We start from the raw sequence: 18,703 nt of genomic DNA on the forward strand, positions 1-18,703 counted from the left end.
GGATTTTTAAAACCAGGGAAGTTCGCTTTAATTTTGAAGGGAATTTCTGAGAGCAGGTACATTCCATTGGCCCATTCTCTTGCCCCTTTCCACTGCAGAAATACAGAATAGGACCAGCTAGTATTAGTCAAACAAAATGGGCCTTTTCATTAATAGAGCAGCAGCATTCTTCCACTATTTATAGCACATACCTCTAAAATAAAAGAAAGTAGTGAAATCGGTGTTTCAAAATATTTTATAATAACATCAGGGAAGTTGGAATTGCCCAGTCTCTGCAAATTTGAGAGGAACAAGCGTTAGGAATGCTACAAAAAAGCCAAAAAATGAATGCCAACTTGCAAGTTCTGTTTTCCATATGAAAAACTGCGGGCCTTGAAATGTACTCAGTTTGTCATTTGAGTAGCAGGATTTTCTCCCAATTCCTGTGACAGGAGAGAACAGTAGGACTGGTTCTGATAGACACAGTCTTGTTTTTTGTGTGCCAGAACATATCACTGACTCCAAACCACTTTGCTCCCATTGCCACATAAACCTCATTCAAAGTAACCAAAAGGGCCGGTTAGAGATAAATATGCTTTGTTAGTCTAGAATAAAAAAAAAAAAAAGCTGGTGGGTAGGGAGAAGCTGAGGTAAGAAAAACCTTCCATCTTAGCGCGGTGATTATTAGTTTATTTTACGGTCTTCACAAAACCATTACTTTGCCAGCCTAATATCACCATGTTTCTTAACAAAAAACTTTGAGACAAATTATCATATCCTAGCTTCCTTGCAACCTGATTGCTAACAAGCTGCACAAAATCATTCTGCTTGTCACAAAGAGCAATGTTTTAGCCTGCAGTTATATACATACATATATGTGTGTGTGTGTGTGTGTGTGTGTATCTGTATGTGTGTGTGTGTATATATATGTATAGATTGTTATAGTACTGGACATTTCATACAGTTGACAGCATTAAAGGAGCTTTGTCCACAAGTCGTTTAAACTTGTGGACAAATATTTTGCCAATATTACTGTAATGTCATTTAGCTAAATATTGCTCAAGAGATGCTGGAATAGGCCCTTCGGTAGTCTTTGAATGGAGCACAGATTGGCTGTAAAAAGTAAGAGAACTATTTAAATTCAGTTTCAGTATGAAAGGGAACAGGCAATTAAAACAAGCAGTCCTTCCACAGATCAGGCAAAGCATAGGCAAAAAAGCTACTCCAACCAAAAAAGAACCACAAGGTTATGGCATAAAAGTATTCTTGTTGTCATGGTTTAAGAGTTTTAATTTCTTTAAATTTCTCCTGCAGATCCTAAGCCAACTTCTGTATTTGGACTACCACAATAGTTTATACATCATTTCTGATTTGTTAATTATTGGGCTATACATACCGTAAGCTGGTGCAGCTGTACTGTACCCATATGGTGCTCCATAGCCTGCAATACAAACAGATGAGGGATGGGGTTCATTTCCTGCAGTATCCAAGGACTATCAGTTTTTGCATGCTAACACATTTCCGGTACATGAGGCAGGAACATAGGAAAAAACGCACACCACTGCATCCAAACACTGTTGAAAATAGTAAAATCCTTCTGCAGAGTGGCATGAAGAACAAGCTACCCAATGCCTTTCTTAAGCCTCAGCATCAAAGAGTAAATTTCCGTATTTCATTTCCCTAGCATGTTCTCTTAGTTGAAGCCCTCCAATCTATACTGTCAGAGCAAGGAGCTAGCAAGATTCAGTTACAAGTCCAGTATTTGCTTACTTTCTCTCTAAAATACATGTATGGTTTAATGCAGAGAACAATCATTTTTCTCAACTTGCATTATACAAAGGGGATATTAGAAACCTGTGGCAGATATTCATATCATCATCAGTAAAGCTTATGCGGCTTCTGTAGTCTCTGCCATTTCTACAGCCGAAAGGAAATTTCACAAAGGACATCTGAACACCCAAGAGGCAAACAGACAACAGGCAAACCACTCCACTATGGCTGTGGAGTAAGACAAAAAGGAACAGTGGTAACGCTAATTTTAGTTACTGTATCTTGGTAGTTCATTAAAGCTTTACAGTTTTTTTTTTTTCTGGTGGCATCCCTTTTGTGCACCACAAAAAGATTTCTGAGAAGGACAGGGGAAGAAGAGAAATAACCTGCGAAGGCCAAGACCAATAAAGCTTAACAACTACAGTGACTGGGAAATTAAACCTATTTCTGGAATAACTCTGTGCTGGCAAAGAGCACGCCCCTGGCAGGTTAAAGTGTCTCATAAATGATTCCTCAGGCAGAAAGACAGTTCCAAAAACAATGTTAACGTCCATTAAAAATGAATTACTGGTTTTTAATATTTATAATTACATCAACATACAGGAACAATGAAGATACCATGCTGTCGACTGTGCCAGGAGGCAAGTCTATCAAACAACAGGGCTGCACTATTAGCATGTGGGAATTGCTGAAGGGTATAATTATAGCTCATGCTGTAATTTGAAAACCCAAGCATGAAGAATATGAATTTTATTTTTTGGAAGCTATTGGATTTGCTTTGACTGAGGAATCTCCAGCATTTCTCATTCTTAAAGATTTGTGATCCTTATTCAAAGTAAAAACCATGTCTAGGCTCCCTCCGCATGACACCTGCAAACCTCAGACACCTTGAAATTACAGTCACAAAGAACAACTGACCTTGAAAAATGAGCAAGTGAAAACTTCATTAAAATTTTCATGCGTTTGGATTGTAATACCTTACCCTCTAGCTGCCTTTCATATCTGCTTGCAACCAACTGGGTAAAAATCACTATTTTGTACCAGCCACCAGTAGCTGAGCACTTCAGCTCTTCCAGCAGAAACAGTTTTGCTTCTGATGGCTGCAAATCTGCCCTGAGGAATCAGCAACAAGGTATCCTGATCAGCAGCCTACCTGCTCTGTACAGCAAATACCAAGCATAAATTAGAACCATAAGGCCGTTGGATTTCGAAAGATGCTTCTGATAATAAGAACAATGCAGCAGAGATGAAGAATTAACATCAGCCAGACCTTTTGTTTCTTTTGGCCACTACAGCAGCTGCTTACAGATGCTCGCTCTGCTAACATCCCCAATTCATGTGGAAAGTTTCAGGGAGTGCAGTGACTCCTGAGCCTGCAAACAATCTCCAGAGCTCCAGAACATACTGAAACAGCAGAGTAAGGGGTTCTTGGGAAAGCCACTCCTAATGCTAAGGGGGACATCATCACCCAGGAGGTGCTTTAGCTAGGAGGAGAATTGATTGTGCCACGGCAATCAACCGTGAAAACGACAGGTAACAGAACTGTAAAGCCAGGAAAGCCATTATGGGTTAAGTGTGCTCGTGCTCTGTGCACACGGAGGTTCAGGTTGCACACTTGGAAAGGACAGGTACTGCCAGTTTTTCAGGTCTTTGCATTGTTTAAAGCCCCATGAATTCTCCCTTCTGCTTCAACTCAGATAATTAAAGCGGAAGAGATCACTTGCACAGAGGAGCGACACACATGCAACAGAACATACCTGCAGATAATTAAAGCACTAGTTGTTCTGTGCCATGCCTTACCTGGTGTTATGTAGCCAGTAGCAGCAGCTGCCCCAACAAATGCCCCTCGTGTTAGAGCACCTCGTCCTCTGCCTCGAGCAGCCTGAACTGCGGCAGAAACAGCTGTATTGACAGCCCCTTTAGTCTGCTCAGAGTAATAAAAACAATAGCAATTCAGAACATGAAAGTGTTCTTGGAAATACAAGTCCATACGTATTAAACCACTGTCTTTCTTATTTCTCTTTAAACATGCTTAATGCGCAAGTCCTGTTAAAGGCAGACTATGGAATGGAGAAGTACTATCCTAAAGCATTTATGACTGACAGAAGCCAAGCAAGTCCCTCGAGTAAAGAGGAGTCCTCCCAGTTCACTGACTGCAATCCCTAGACAGTGCACACTGCATCCAGGAGCTTTTCCTCTTCCTTACAGGCTGCCTCACCCCTCGTCCACATTGCCTTTCCTTCTGTCCTACCACTCTGAACCCCTGTAACTTGAGCAGGGCCAGGATTTGACCCAAACATCCGACTGTAGGCTAGAAAACCATGCACATTTACAGCTAGATCAGATTTTTCAGAAAGATGACAGACTTGACACAGTAGTCTTTGAAATCCAAATTTGCACACCATCCAGGACACTAGGTTTTCTGAGGAGGAAGATATTTGGGGTCTCTATGATTTGCTGGCAGTAGCTGCCAAACACATTGCATATTCTGGCTTTACATTTTTAGTTTTAAATAAAGCATCTTTGCCAGATTATTGGTGGTTTTTACATAGGAATTACAGTTTAAGTGTTTTCATCTAGGCTGATATGTTTAGTATCAGCTTTATACCCAATAGATTTCCTTTGTCTTCAGAGACTTTTTATAATGGGGAGGGGGCTGGTTTATTTACTTTTTCTTTTTTTGGCTCTTTTCCATGTTACTAGGCTTCTTAGTTTTACTAAATTGCAAGTTTTGAAGATTATGGATGTCCTCACCAGTTTTTAAAATGATGGTGTTCTCGCCAGTGCTACTTAAGTCCCAGTGTGTTCACTTCTGAGCAGACTTCTGCCTCCTCTTTTTCTGCTTTAATAACTGTTCCTTAACTACCTTTAGCTTCCATCTGCTTAGCTTATTAAGTACCTTCATTTTGCCTTTTTTTTGGTTAAATATACTGCAGTTATAATAACCACCTCATGATAACGTTGGACTGCTTTAACCTAACTTTTTCTAGAACACCACCTTCCTTTCACTTTGTCACCACCTACAAGCAAAAGAACTCAGACGACAGCAAAGAGCAATAGAAACTGGCACGGCCTACTACATCAGAGCAACCCTTTTCTGTATAACATGTCCCCGGCTGCCCCCTGGAAACAGAGTAAATCATGCAAATCCAGATTTTCAAAGGCAAATTTGGCTGTTACTGCCATCACTGACCTACTGCAAAGAGGGAACAAGTGAAAAAAAAATTAAGTGCCTGAATCAGAAACCATTTTTATATGTTAACTGCCTATGGAATGTTATCCTATGAGGTACTGTCTTTCACAGCTACTAGACTTCTAACACAAGTATTGCTAACTGAAGATCTTAGTGAATCGGGGATAACGATAATTACAGAACAAAGACAGAAATACAGTTGGCTGTTCATTTATGTGAGTCTATTTTATGATGCATTCTGCTTCACTATGAAAAGATGAGAAAATCCTAATTTTAATTTAATCACACAAAAGAGATCCAAATTGTAATCCTCAGGGCTTATTTCTGACTGTAGTTCTCTGGAGGAGGAACACTTGATTAGTGTCTGCTCTGTTCAACATCTCTCTCTTAATAGACTTGAGAGATCATCAGGGCTGTTAAATCTAATGAAGAGTGAGCTTTTTATTATACAAGTCTTCCTCACCAAATAAAATACCTCATTTGAAAAATTTGGTGCAAAATCTAAATTTACTCTAGAACCTAGAGTTAATGCCAATTACTGGGCTATAAATCATCTTTTCTCTACATATACCTATCTTACATGATTAGGAGCACACTATGTAGGGCTCTGGATGGGAACACAAGAGACTTCCACTTTGTCACTTGATTGTATATTCTCCAGCAGATCACCACCTGCTTTCCTTTGTGCCTCCTCTCCTATCCCTACTACATTTCCTCTAGGTTAAACCCTTTACTGAGAAACACTTCCTTTATGTTCTTAGTACATGCACAGTAGGATCCCAACTATAATCTTATACTGTTATATTAACAAGTATTATTACAGAGGAATAAAACCAGAAACCTTACAGTGTGTGCATAAAACAAGAGCTTCAAATCATGTTTTTCCTCTAGAAGGTTTTTTTCATAAAACAACCCAGACCTGTGCTAACCCAGGGTCGTTCTAAGTCCAAAAAACAACCAAGAGTGCTTACCTGAGGAAGAATCTTCTTTTTCTTGTTGTTTGCTGCATTAGGCCCAGAAAACAGTTTCTCGAGTGCTGCTAATGCAGCACTTGCTTTTGCTACTTTCTTATTTGGGCCTGCACCTCTGAACTTCTGCCCATCTACTTCTACCTGAAAATTAAGACATAAGTTTACGTCTACTATTTATCCTATTGGGAATACTGTGCTGCACTTACCGGTCAGTGATAAGCCATCCATAAAGAATTTCAATACTAAAAATACTCAGTGTTAAATGTGATTTTTATTGCTCCAAGATTACGAAGCTGGTAGAAAATACGCAAGTGATGATACGTAACACTATGTAAGAGGTATTAGGAATCTCTATGTACTTGAAACTACAAATGTAATTACAAGAGGAATGCTTCATTTACTTGGAATGGAATTTAGCCAGTGCATACGAGCTTCTCAACAAATAAATAATACTGCTGCAAAATAGGGGATTCAGGAATCATTTGAGGCCCCTTCATCTTTATCAGTGCCTCATACACCGAACGTCTTTGATTGCCTGCACTATACATACACTGTTTAAGTGGAGTGCTACCTCACACTGCTTTTGGAGCCCATCAGTGTTATTCCAGAAACAGCACAAGCAGAAGACGAGAAAACAAATGAGTTTACTTTCTGCTACAGTCATTCCAAATATCCCTGGTAAGCTAGCAATGGAAGCTTCAGAGCAGGTCACTGACATGGAGTTAACAAGGAAGTCGGAAAAATTTGCTAATCAGTTACTTTGGTCTGTCAGGCTTCTGCTTCCCTCCTCTTCCTCATTTCGAGACATGATGCGATTTGGGGCTGTCGAAATGCAGTACTAATGCTCATTTTCCCAAAACATGAAAGGAATTTCTTTCACCAATCTAATCATCACTATAGTAATAGGAGATACAAAAAAACTGAGATCATCATAGCTGTGTATCGCAAAAAGCAAAATACAAAAAATCTGAACTGTATCAGCCAGTAACTCCAAATACTGAAGCATTCTCAGTAAAGCACCTATTGCCTCCACAACTCTGCTTCACTTACCTCCATCACAAAGCGCTTGTCATGGCTTCCACCTGTCTCAGAGATGAGCTCATACTTCAGACCTCTTCTTTTTTCATTGAGCTCCATCACTGGGTTTTTGCCACTTGCAGTGAGTATAGGGCCCTGAGTTCTTACCTAAAGAGACATTTATGATGTTGCTTTATAGCTTCTATCTCTTCACATGGCAGACAAACATCTACAGTCTTACGGTTTACAGCGTCGTATGCTCAACCACTTAGAGAATGCCACCATTATCACTTTGTTTCAAGCCTCTGCAATAACTTGTTCTTCCCAGTATGTGAGCCTCAGCAGGCTTTCCAGGAACAGACCTGTATCAAAGGTGACACTGCCTTGGCTTCAGTATAACATGCTGCACTAGAACAGCAGATAGAAAGTTTCTTCTCTAAAGAGTGGCAGAGGGACAAACAAATACTGTAAAAAACAGAAAGCACACCCTCTTCATTTCTGTCCATAAGTGAGAGCTAGTTAGATGTCAGTGTCTTCACAGCTTGGCGCAGTGTCTATACAATGCTGAGCATCATAGTGGCTGCACTTGGAATTTCGACCCAAAGGGTATCCAAAGCTGAAACTGATGCCGTGGTGTCAAGTTCCTTGAAAGCAAATGCTTTACCACTAAAAGGAGAGATTGGCTTTCCCAACCTTCTACGCATCTTTGCTGCTTGATCTAATTACATCCTGGCACTACCGAGCTCTACCTGCAGAAGTCTTAAAGCAGATGCATCTAGAAATGTTTGGGAAGTGAGGAAGGTGGAGCTGAGATGCCCATGCACCAGCATAACAGCCTGCATTACAGCGCACTGAGCCACTGACAGGAAAGACTGTTCACTAACAGAGGAAGGAGGAGACAAAATGAAATTTTCAGTAGCAGCTCCTGATTTCGGATAACTAGTACCAGGACTTGCCCTTTGAAAGTCAAGTTCCTCAAGAGCATAAACATGGAAACCTGAAATCATACAGCTTGGAAAATATCTTTGTTTTCTTAAATTCGTAACCAATTTTGTGAGTCTGTAAATGTTTATTTTAGTGGAAAATTAATGGGTCAGTTTGTTGAGTGTAAAATACCTTCACACACCCTTTCCCCTGGAAATGCCTCAGTGGACTAAATGCATATATGAAGTGAGTTGTCAGGGATTATGTAACTGGTTATTAGGTGGCTTCCAACTAAAGAAATACATGGTTTAACGTATTGAGAAATAGCTGAAGAACAGAATGATTACTTAGATTTTCAGCATAACCCCCCCTTGTATTTGAAAAAAAAGTTATCTAAAAATAAAGCAGGGATTTACGTCGTTTTTTCTGTACAACCCCATGAGAGCTTGCCACAGAGATCTCAAGCAGACAAATTTACAAATTAGAGCTCTTTACAGTGCTTACAGAGAATGCTTCTCTAAAATCCCTGGTGCCAAATATGAAGATCGGTTGAGGAAGTCAGGAAGAGGAAGAGGAAGGTGGAAAGGATGAAATCTAAGCGTTAGGTTAAAACCTTGTGGTTCCTCAATTGTGAAAAGAAATAAATACCAGAAACACTGTAAGAAAACATTTAGTTAATGTACTACAGACCATCACAGCTTGATTCCTGGGGACATTCAACCAAGACTGCTCAAGTTACTGGAATTTGGTCCTTTGAGAAATACTCTATTTCCCACAAATTCAGTGAGAAAACAAGCACAGCATGCTCCTTATAGCACCTTAGTTCAAATTAAAGCAGATTACGTTGAAATTGGAGCACTTTACATGCAGCTTTTTCTAGTCCATTCAATTACATGGAAATATTAAGTTTTACATTTCTTAATGTTGGTGAATTGATTTCTATATTTTCATTTGTCTTCACGTATATCAGTTTAAAATACTACCTACATAACTATACCTTTTGACATTACAAACAGACTGTTATAAAAGAGAAAATGCCAAATTTACATTACTAGAGGCACCAAACAAAATCAAGCTGTTCCACTCCTAAGGACCATCTACAAGTAGAAAAAGTAGAAGAGATGACACCTGTGTCAAAGAGCTTATGGTCTTAGGAGAAAGAGATAGCTACTCCATCTTAAAGTTTAGGAAAGGAGGCACAAAGATTAAGTTATTTGCCCACAGTGACACAAAGCCTGTGGCAGATCTGGGACTTGAAATCGTGCATCTTAATTCCTCATCCACTTATTACAAATGCTGTCTTTTTCCAGCAAAAACACCTCCACATCACTTGTACTTTCAATGCAACACTCACCTCTAGGGTAGTGGAGGTGTCAGCTGTGGAATTTCCAGTATTATTGCTTGAGATTGAAGACACTGTTTCATTTTTGCCTTCAGTATCTGATTTTTCATCAGAACTCATACATTCGACATCTGCATCAAAACCAGTTGGATACCCCATTGCTTGCAAAACCTACAACAAAACAACATGAAGTGAAATGAAAAATAGGTAACAGTTTAGAAACAAATACAGGGCTGATCATAACACAAAACAATGGCCATCTTACACTTAATAAAGGTAAATTACTTAAAATTTCATTTTCTCCCATGTTGAGAGTGCGAGAAAAACACAGTAGCAATGAAGAAAAATAATTTGAGTTTTCCAAAAGTGGAATTAACACAAACAGAAATTTTAGCAATTACTCATGAGCATCATTATCCATACTGAAAATTCTATGTAAAAATAACAGATTAAAATTCAAAAGCACACCCACTCCATGACACTGCTTAACAGTATGAAAAAGAAATTGTTTTGCATAGTTTTTTCTCTCTCTGCTTGTCTCCTCCCTCCCCCCTGCATATAGACAGATTGACTGTGGAGCAAACAGTACAGTCTACCTCATGAGCATGAAAGCGCTACACCTCTACGAGATGTCTACAAGATAGTAACCGCTAGAGTTTCCAAGGGAACTGCAAATGACAGCCTGGACCCAAAGAGTATATAAAACATATCCCAGAAAGCATAAGGTTGACAGTATCTCCCTTGCTTGCATCTTTCAGAAACACCAGAGGACAGATCTTTCCAAAGCAGGTGTACAGGGAGCAAATTCAGGTATCCTAAACTGAGATCTGACTGGCATCATGTCAAGGTGTAGAAATGCCTAGCTAGTGAAGTAACAAACCACTTCATCTGCCATAAGTTTACCTTTTAGCCAAGCATGTCACAACTTCCAAGCCTTCTCCGTGATGCTTACAACACCCAGCTTTATAGCAAACAAAAATGTACCCTGATTAAGGCACTAAGCGGTTACTTCCAAAACATCCTCAATAAGGAAGCTCAGCCTTTCCTTTAGCCACCTCCCTGGCCTAGCTGTAACAGAGGTACCAGAGAGGCCCAAAACAACCTGAAAACATGCTGAGGCTCCCTTGAAAATTTAGTTCCATGAACAAAATTTGCAGAAATCACTATGTTCCTACACAAAATTGAGAACTATGCAGGTAATTCCAGGCTCAGCTCACATAGAATTATGTGGTTCTTTTGGCTGCAATTTCAGGGCCTCTGATTTTTAAAAAGATCAGATCCAGAAACTGGAACAGTCACATTAATCCCTCTTGAAGTGTGGAAAAGCAGGGCCCAGACCTACCAGAAAACAAAACCAGCTAGTCTCTACCACACTGCTGGCTTGTCCTTGGCTTGAATCATGGATGTTTTGAAGTGCAGCCCAGGATTTCTATGTGTGTAAATTTAGAGAAAACATAGCTGGTTAGGCACCAGCACAGATCTGGCAGATGCAGGGAGGTTCAAGGACAGGGAAGTTACAGCTTTTCAGGGCAAGTTTTGAATTATTTTTTAAATAATTCCCAGAGGTGAGGGTGGGGGGTGAGGGAAGGGCAAAATAAAAAGTATGAGAAAGACTGTCTGGAAGGACACACACGCAGAGATCTATTTTCCTGAGGAACAGCACATTCCCTCCAATACTTTTGGACACTTTGAAGTTGAAAGCACATGGGACAATGGGATTTTCAAAACTGAAAGAAAAGCAGAAAGTTGCCAGATGAAGCTTCTGAAAAGAAAATTCTCATTCAAAACACAAAATGAAGCACATATAATGACAGATGGGTTTGTTCCTCTCACAAGTGCTGTTCTATTAAAAGAGATTCTTTTTTGCATGAATTGTCTGTAGAAGACTCCTTCCTTTCTTCCCAGAAGCCCACCAGGCTAGCTCTGTTTCAGCAGTTTGAACTGTCTTGATGCAGTACAACAAGGATGTTCATGTTGAGCATTCCAATTACTGCTTTACAGACACAAGCTCTGTCACGTAGGACACCTACAAGAAGCAACCATGGGTTGACTAGTAACTAAATTAAACCACTCGCTGAAGGATTTGACTGGAAACAAATCATTTATCTACACTAGGCCTCACGATGTGCTATGGTACTTTTCAAACGCTGAAGAGTGGATACACTCCCTGTTTTGAGAAGCTCACTACCCAGGACAGGGACAGAAACAGAGAAGGAAGGAGAAGAAGAGAGGGAGCCACCATCATGTGGTTCTCTAAACAACAAGAGGAAGGAATGGAACTGAACAAAACTGACATCCTCCCTATGCTACAGCTTAACGCCAACTTCCATCCATTGTCACAGGAATTGACCTGCAGAGCCCTGCAAAGTTTTCTTCCATGTTTCCACACTGTCCTCCTCTTCTTGTCTACAACCAGTACTGATCTCTGAACAATGCTCAGCTAGGTATTAAATCAGTAGTTGGTAGCTCTGCTTCATCCAAAACTTTTTATTTATTTTTGAGTTCAAACATTAACCATATTTCATGCCATATATTCTAGGTTAGCAGATTATTTCAGGCTAACTTACCTTCACTGCCACATGGAGCTTGGCTGTTTTCTTAGAAGGTCCTGATGCTTCATATGTCGTACCATCAACATCTACGGACATTGTGAAGACTGGGGCGTGGACTGGACCAGACTGTGACAGCAGCTTATACTGAAGCCCTGGTCTGATTTGGTTCAGCCTCATCAGAGCGTTCATGAGATCTATTGCTTTACTATCTAGTACTAGTGTAAGATAGGGTGGGGGGAGGGAGGGGAGGGGAGAAGTGAACAAAATGAGATGGACAGAAAAATGAAACAGTTTGCGTTTGAGTGCCTTCCACCTCTATAAAAGAGTGAAACAACCCCTCAGCCCTTCAGAGGTTGAAGATAGTGGTAACACTTGAATATGTTTTTAATAAGCCATTTAATAAGCTTTTAACGAGCCTTTTAATAAGCTATAATTACCCATCTTTTCATACTGTTAACACAATTCTTTTGCAACTAGTTAAATTCTTCCTGGCTGCTATAAAAGAAATAACAAGTTTTATAGATTGTGAGGAGCCACAAACAGAACTGGCACCAAAGTACACAATGAAAATAGCCACCAGAACTAACTGGATCCCAGTAATACTGAGAAATTTCTAGTCTGTGCATATACTAAATGTCAGTATTTTCTGGATTAAACATTTTCCTTTTCTTGTGGGACATCTTGAGCTAACAGTGGCTGAGAAGAGCACGCAAAGGAAAAATCTTCATTCAGCAAAGTCATTGCAGTATTTTGAAAAAACACTGTTGGGATGTTATCAATAAAATACCTCAGCTGTTTGGGCAACCTAAATTTTACTGTGGCCTGCTGGGTAATCTCATTTCAAATGCAAATCATTCAGCTAGCAAGCCATGTCAGAGGAAATTCAAATGCACAAGAGATGCATCTGATGTTCTGAATACAGGGTGATCGAGAGAACATTTTTCATTCCAAATGCTTTTTCACATGCTATTCCACACCAACACAGAGGCTTTCAAAGCAGCTCCCACTGTACAATGTATCTTTGAAAAGAGAATGGAGAAGTGTTGCACTTACTTTTCCTCAAATTACGCTTCATCTTTTTATTTGGATCTTTATCATCCCCAACACCATCTTCAAATGGTCTTTTGAGAGCAGACGAGCCTGTACCTAGGGTATAAATTTCCTTGTAATATGGGCCATCAGAAAAATAAAATTCCATAGCAGGAGTCTGATTAGTCCTATTACTGCCTCTTGCAGCGTTTATACTATTCCTTGCATGTTTATAACTATGAAAAGTACTTAACCACCAATCATCTGTATTTAAAGCATTTAAGCTGTTATATCTAAGTTACTATTAGCTTCCTACTCACAGTACAAGGCCATGCACTATGTCCCTGGTTCCAATATTACATGTGATATAAGCAGTGTAAACTTTGCAATAATGTTGGCCGCCCAGTTCACAATGTTAGATACAGGTGACTGATACCTGAACACTGTCCAAAACAGCTGGAATACTCGTATTAAGTCAAGGAATTTAGGCAGAACTGTTGGACTAATTTTCATCCCAACTTCTGAATGCCACTTGAAGTAGTGAAGTAGTGAAAGTGAAGTCATCGCATGTTGACTTCGTATTTCTGCAGGCCAAGATTTATTGGAATGAAAGATAGCTTGGCCTCACTAGTAAATACTCGTGTTCATTTCCAGTTTCCTTAACATTGTATGTATTGTTATTTTATGTCTAACATGTACTTGTCCATACAAACATAAGGCTGCTGATTAGGTCAGTGACAGAAGCTCGTGAACAAAACATTCCACATATCCTTCTCATCCAGTCCCACCATGCTCTTGACAAGCTAACTTAAACTGAAGTACACAACCTGCCTGGTCTTTAAGTCTAAGAAACTTGGTCAGTAATACTCCTGATCTCAGCATCCAGATGAAAAACGCATCTATATTCATCACTTGCCACAAGAATAAAGTCTTTGTAACAGTCAATGTCACTGGATCAATGATCTCAATTAAAATAAAAGGCTTAGTTTGCCTCATCATGATCAAATGACAAAGAACTTATTTCTGTGACAGTGTTCTATCACTAAAGACATCATCTCTCAATTAAGAAATGGCTGAACATACTGACTAACAGGATTTATTAATTTAATTAAACCTGGTTTCATCAGACCCTTTTAACCTAGCGTGGGGCTTTCATCACCAATAAAGGAAAGACATTGGAGAAGTAGAAGAGAAAAGTATTTCCTGTCATGCTTTAGAAAAAGATACTTCTGAACTTAGGTGGCTTTATGTCAGGAGAAAAATTTCTGGCTTGTCTGATTTAAATCGGTCTAGAACATCTCTGATACCTAAAATCTCCAAGTAGGCGAGACAGGTTGAGCTGGAAAGAAAATACTCCATACTGTTGGAAAAGTGTTTTGAAATTAAAAATCCATCCTTAAATCTGTCGTTTTTGAAGATGAAAGAAAAAAAAAATAAAAATCTGCCCTTCGAATTAAGTTACTTGACAAAAAGGAAGACTACAACACAATAGCTTAAGACTTAAATGAATGTTTAGCATACTAACTAATAATAATTTAAATATTTGTTCTGTTTCTGCAAATACCATTTAAAATGAAATTCCTGTATCTCATCTTCTCTGGAATTGCTTATTTTAAGTCTACAGCTCAGATTGTGTGATTTATTGTTTTTCACATTTATTCTAAGGTCAAAACTGTAATAGTATTGTTCTTTCACAAAACAAACATGGAAAGTTATTTCTGTTAGATTTATATTGTTTTCTAAGAGGACCTCTTTACATTAGATCTTAAGATGGATGCTCATCTAGTTATATGCTTTTTGACCAGCCTAGTGTCTCTTCTTCCCCAGCAAGAGAATCATAAATACTATTTTTATTCTTCAGGCCCCAAAGGACTTTGCACTTAAAGAAAATCATCTACTATACTCTAACAGTTAAATTTTTCTTGCTGCTACTCTGTTGGTTCTTCTCTAGAACAGAACTTTTCAATTTTCCCTTAACAGTGAAATAATTTACTAAAACCGACAACAAACACAAAAAGAAGCCTTCATCTTGCACACACACACAGCATGTAACTGAATGGAACTTCACCAATTCCAAATTAACTCCTAGTTTACTTCCCAATTAGTGTTTCTTGGAGCAAAAAATACCTACCTTCTTTATCAGTTACTGACCAGGAATATTTCTGAAATGACTTATTTGATGGGAGGGGATCCATTTCCAAAACCTTATAGATCTGACCAAAGGCTGATAATCTGAGTGCATGCTATAAAGTGAGAGTAGAAATGAGAGTTACATCACAGCACTGTTTTATCTCAGGTATCTAAGTTTCTAAATAAGTTTGTAGACACAAACCCAGCATTTCTTCTATGAGGAATGATAGCTATAGAAAGTGTTAATTTCCAAAAATTTTAAATTCATTAATTCCTGTAATACAAAGTGCAGGTCCCACTGACAGAAAGCCTACTCAAGGGCCATATGCCATAAGCGCTTGAAGTGGGATGCAAATGGTGCGCAGACATTAGGTTGCCTTCTGCAAGAATTACATTTCATCCGTATTTTACTCTTGTGCGCATAAACTATCACTTAGTCTTTCCAAGGTAGGACACTGGATGAACTGCCATGACTGCCACTAAAATAAGCCATTCAGGGCAGAGAATAAGCTGAGTTAATGAGCTGAAATCTTCACTGTTATAATATGTAGCTCCTCAGAAGTATAGGTTTTCTACCTGAGCACTGTGTGTAATGGCTTCTTTTTGCTGAACTGTCATATAACACAAAGCATCTGTTGGCTCTCGTTCACAGGGATCATGCAGACCAGGGCCTCCTGGGAAGGAAAGAGGCAAAAAAGATTGTTCAGAATAAACGCAATATGACTGTGAGGATTGCTAGATACTGCAACAACTAATCTCCATCTTCAGAGCGTGAAGAGCACCTCTTTCAGTAAGATTCAAATATACAAAGCAAATTAACCCTAAGATTTTACTCCTTAGAAGTGAGGCCACAGAATGCATCAGGCTCAACACTGCATGTGTATAACAGCATGAACTAAAAGCAGTAGTTTAAAAAAATAAAAATAAAAGTAGGCATGTTGATTTCAGCAAGTCTATAGAAACTAGCTAGTCATTAGGTCCATTTACTTCTTTGCAGCCTTCTAGTGAGATGAGGTTCATTTATAAACAAACTTAGCATTCCCCATTAACTTCTACTGCATTGGAAGTACATAATTCCAAACAATTATAACCATACAATTGCCTTTAACTTTAAACAAGAATCCATTCATTTAACCCCACTGCAGGTTGGAGTGCTTAAGACAGGCATTTCTCATCTAATAATACATCAGCAAAATGTTAAAACAAATGGAATTGGGCTGCCTGATCAATCTTTTGTAATGCTGAAGTTCATATGGTCCCTTACCAGGAAGCAGAATTCCAGATGCCAAACACTCCATCACTCGTCGCAATGCTTCCCCAGCACCCAAAGGTCTATTACAAGTACCTATAGATTTTTCACATATAAGCTCGAGTGGCTAGAAGACATTAAAGTATGATTAGTATGGACACAAGGGTAAAACTGCAGTTAAATACAGAGGGGTACAGGGGAAGAACATTCACATCAGCTTACTTTAGTTTTAATCCACAACAGGTCTAACAGATAGAGACAGTCATCCCAGAGGACAGTTCAGGGTACTTATACTTGTTTCCAGCTCTGTCACCTTTGGAGAAAATCAGCTGTTCTCCATTAACTATACAGGAATTCTACAGGGAGAAGCCTTCTAAAGCCAAGTTATGTGAATACTCGCCTCCTGTCAAAGGGGTGTCAGTTCTACTTGAGGGAAAGTGCTGCCTCCGTTGACCTCTGAAATGTTGCTCTCATACGCAGAGCATTTGGCCTTCCCTAAGCCTGCTAACATGAAATGGTATGCTCTGGTAGGACCCGCATAGCCATGGGACCAGGGTAATTTTAAAAATCCCAATACAGAGGCAGCAAGTGGGATTCCGCTACAAATCCATGAGGATATGCAACGTTATGTCCCACAACATTATGTCTCTTCCTGTGGTACTTGTACATCTCACGGACTGACTGAACGAACGTTCACAATCTCTTCCTGCAGGCAGTTTTCTAAACAGGTAATAGTGGGGAGTAGAAGGAAAGGGGGAGTTAGAGGGCAGTTCCTTACAGTGCACTGCTTGCCCTAATCCAGGCACTGCTGCAAACCTCAGATGATCTGAGATGTCTGACCAAGCTGCCTCCAACTCTTTCTGTACTTACCCATCCTTTGAGCGGTGCCCATGTGGGGACTCTGTTGCACAAATCCCGTAGAATACGAAGGACAATTACACATGATTTTAGTCCATTTGCCCTGGCCTAAAACAAACAAAACTGTTCCAGTACACCTGCAGAAACCTAGCCTTCAATTTGCTTTTCTTTTTAAATGCACTGAGTCCATGGATAGATTCTTTTTTTATGATTATTACTTAATACTTAATCAGCTTCATGCAAAATAAAGACAGTTATATAAAGTAAAATACTTCATTTTATAGAAGGACATATAGAAGAGGAAGCAAAATGTCAAGATTGCTTTTGTAGCCTCATGACAACTCTAGACCAGTTGGCTATCTACCTATCAAGTTTTTCCTTGTACAGTATAGCAGTGAATTCAGAATTCTAGACCTTTGCTCTATTAGGGACTAATCAGAAATTACAGAGGCATTAAAATTAAAAGTGTCTCAAATTAAACCTCATAAGGCTACAGTAACAACAAGGTAAGAACAAATAGCCAACCTGAAACCATTTGGCGTGCCGCAGAGACGCCAAGGCCTCCAGGCATTTCTGCCTGTCCAATAAGTCCGGAGGATCTTTCATCGCAACATTATCTACTGGTAAAAATGGGATAAAAAGAGACAGATACAATTTGACCAAGGGGTTTCTGTCACAATACATAAAGAGCGGCAGCATCTCAATGAGATAATAAGACTCCCAGAATTTAAGTGCACTGTGTTATTTAATTTAAACAAGCCATTAAAGGTAGTAAATGTGCACATGTGCAACAGAAGCAAAGGCATTCAATCCTTGTAAAATAATAGTAATAATAAAAAAGATGGCCACTGCTACAGACAATCTGGGATCTTATTAAAAATGCAGAACACATTTCAGGGCAGAAAACAGCTATATAGCACTTATTTTTGTTGGTTTTTCCCCTCTTCTTTTCCTTCTTTGTGACTTTTATTCCAAGTGCATAAAAACGGCACAGAATTTCAGGCGTTTTCAAAAAGAGGAAGATTTTATTGAGGGAGGGAAAAAAATAGGGAGAAAGTATTCAGAAGTTATTTTGTCAGAATTGCTGATAACTCAAAACTTTGAATACATTTGAAATAATTTTTCTTGAACAGTATTAACCAATATATCCACATTAAAGAAAAATATAAGAAGTGCCAATAAGCAGTTTTAGTTTGATTAATCTTTCATACAACCAGAACGTATGAAAGAAGAAAATAAGTCTAGGAACTTCCAGAGTATTAACATATTTGCGATGTAGTCCCCTCTTGTAAAAATCTGCTCTTCTCAACAAAAATTGATGAAAAAAATTCAAAGAAGGATTTGAGACAAGACACTGAAGTCTTCTGTTGAGGTTTACACTTTTTTTTCCTTTTTTTTCTTTTTCTTTTTTTTATCCAGCATATCCAACAAACTGCTTTTAACAATCATGTCAGATTCTGTATTGAGGAACATTATATAAGTCCTCTTTTCCCTGATTTTTTTTTTTTTTTGAGAATCATAGCAAGTGATTAGTATCCAGATTCTCTGAAAACTATACAAATGACAGATTTTGCATATCTACAGGTTCACATTTAAAAGACTGTAGTTTTTAGCTGACATAAACATATTGAGGAACTAAATGAATCCATGGTTCAACTAAAAGCTTGAATAAGTTATTTTCCTAAGGAT

At 38.9% G+C, this 18,703-nt stretch overlaps 1 protein-coding gene across 17 annotated transcripts in view; it reads right to left on the reverse strand.

The window, feature by feature from the left end:
• Positions 1-18,703, reverse strand: part of STRBP (spermatid perinuclear RNA binding protein) — an 83,954-nt gene that overhangs the window by 15,338 nt on the left and 49,913 nt on the right. For 15 of the 17 annotated variants that reach the window (XM_064523954.1, XM_064523953.1, XM_064523952.1 and 12 more), the window contains 12 exons: positions 17,540-17,634; positions 17,027-17,122; positions 16,172-16,283; positions 15,484-15,581; positions 14,909-15,020; positions 12,802-12,894; positions 11,764-11,963; positions 9,209-9,367; positions 6,964-7,098; positions 5,914-6,054; positions 3,550-3,673; positions 1,376-1,420 (listed from right to left, as the gene is read on the reverse strand). In XM_064523954.1, coding sequence (XP_064380024.1) covers positions 1,376-1,420; positions 3,550-3,673; positions 5,914-6,054; positions 6,964-7,098; positions 9,209-9,367; positions 11,764-11,963; positions 12,802-12,894; positions 14,909-15,020; positions 15,484-15,581; positions 16,172-16,283; positions 17,027-17,122; positions 17,540-17,634 — 1,410 coding nt within the window. The remainder of the gene's footprint in view (positions 1-1,375; positions 1,421-3,549; positions 3,674-5,913; positions 6,055-6,963; positions 7,099-9,208; positions 9,368-11,763; positions 11,964-12,801; positions 12,895-14,908; positions 15,021-15,483; positions 15,582-16,171; positions 16,284-17,026; positions 17,123-17,539; positions 17,635-18,703) is intronic. The other 2 variants (XM_064523947.1, XM_064523949.1) reach the window with 1 other exon arrangement.

The sequence above is a fragment of the Dromaius novaehollandiae genome, chromosome 20 (genome assembly GCF_036370855.1).
Source record: "Dromaius novaehollandiae isolate bDroNov1 chromosome 20, bDroNov1.hap1, whole genome shotgun sequence".
NCBI classification, from domain to species: domain Eukaryota; kingdom Metazoa; phylum Chordata; class Aves; order Casuariiformes; family Dromaiidae; genus Dromaius; species Dromaius novaehollandiae.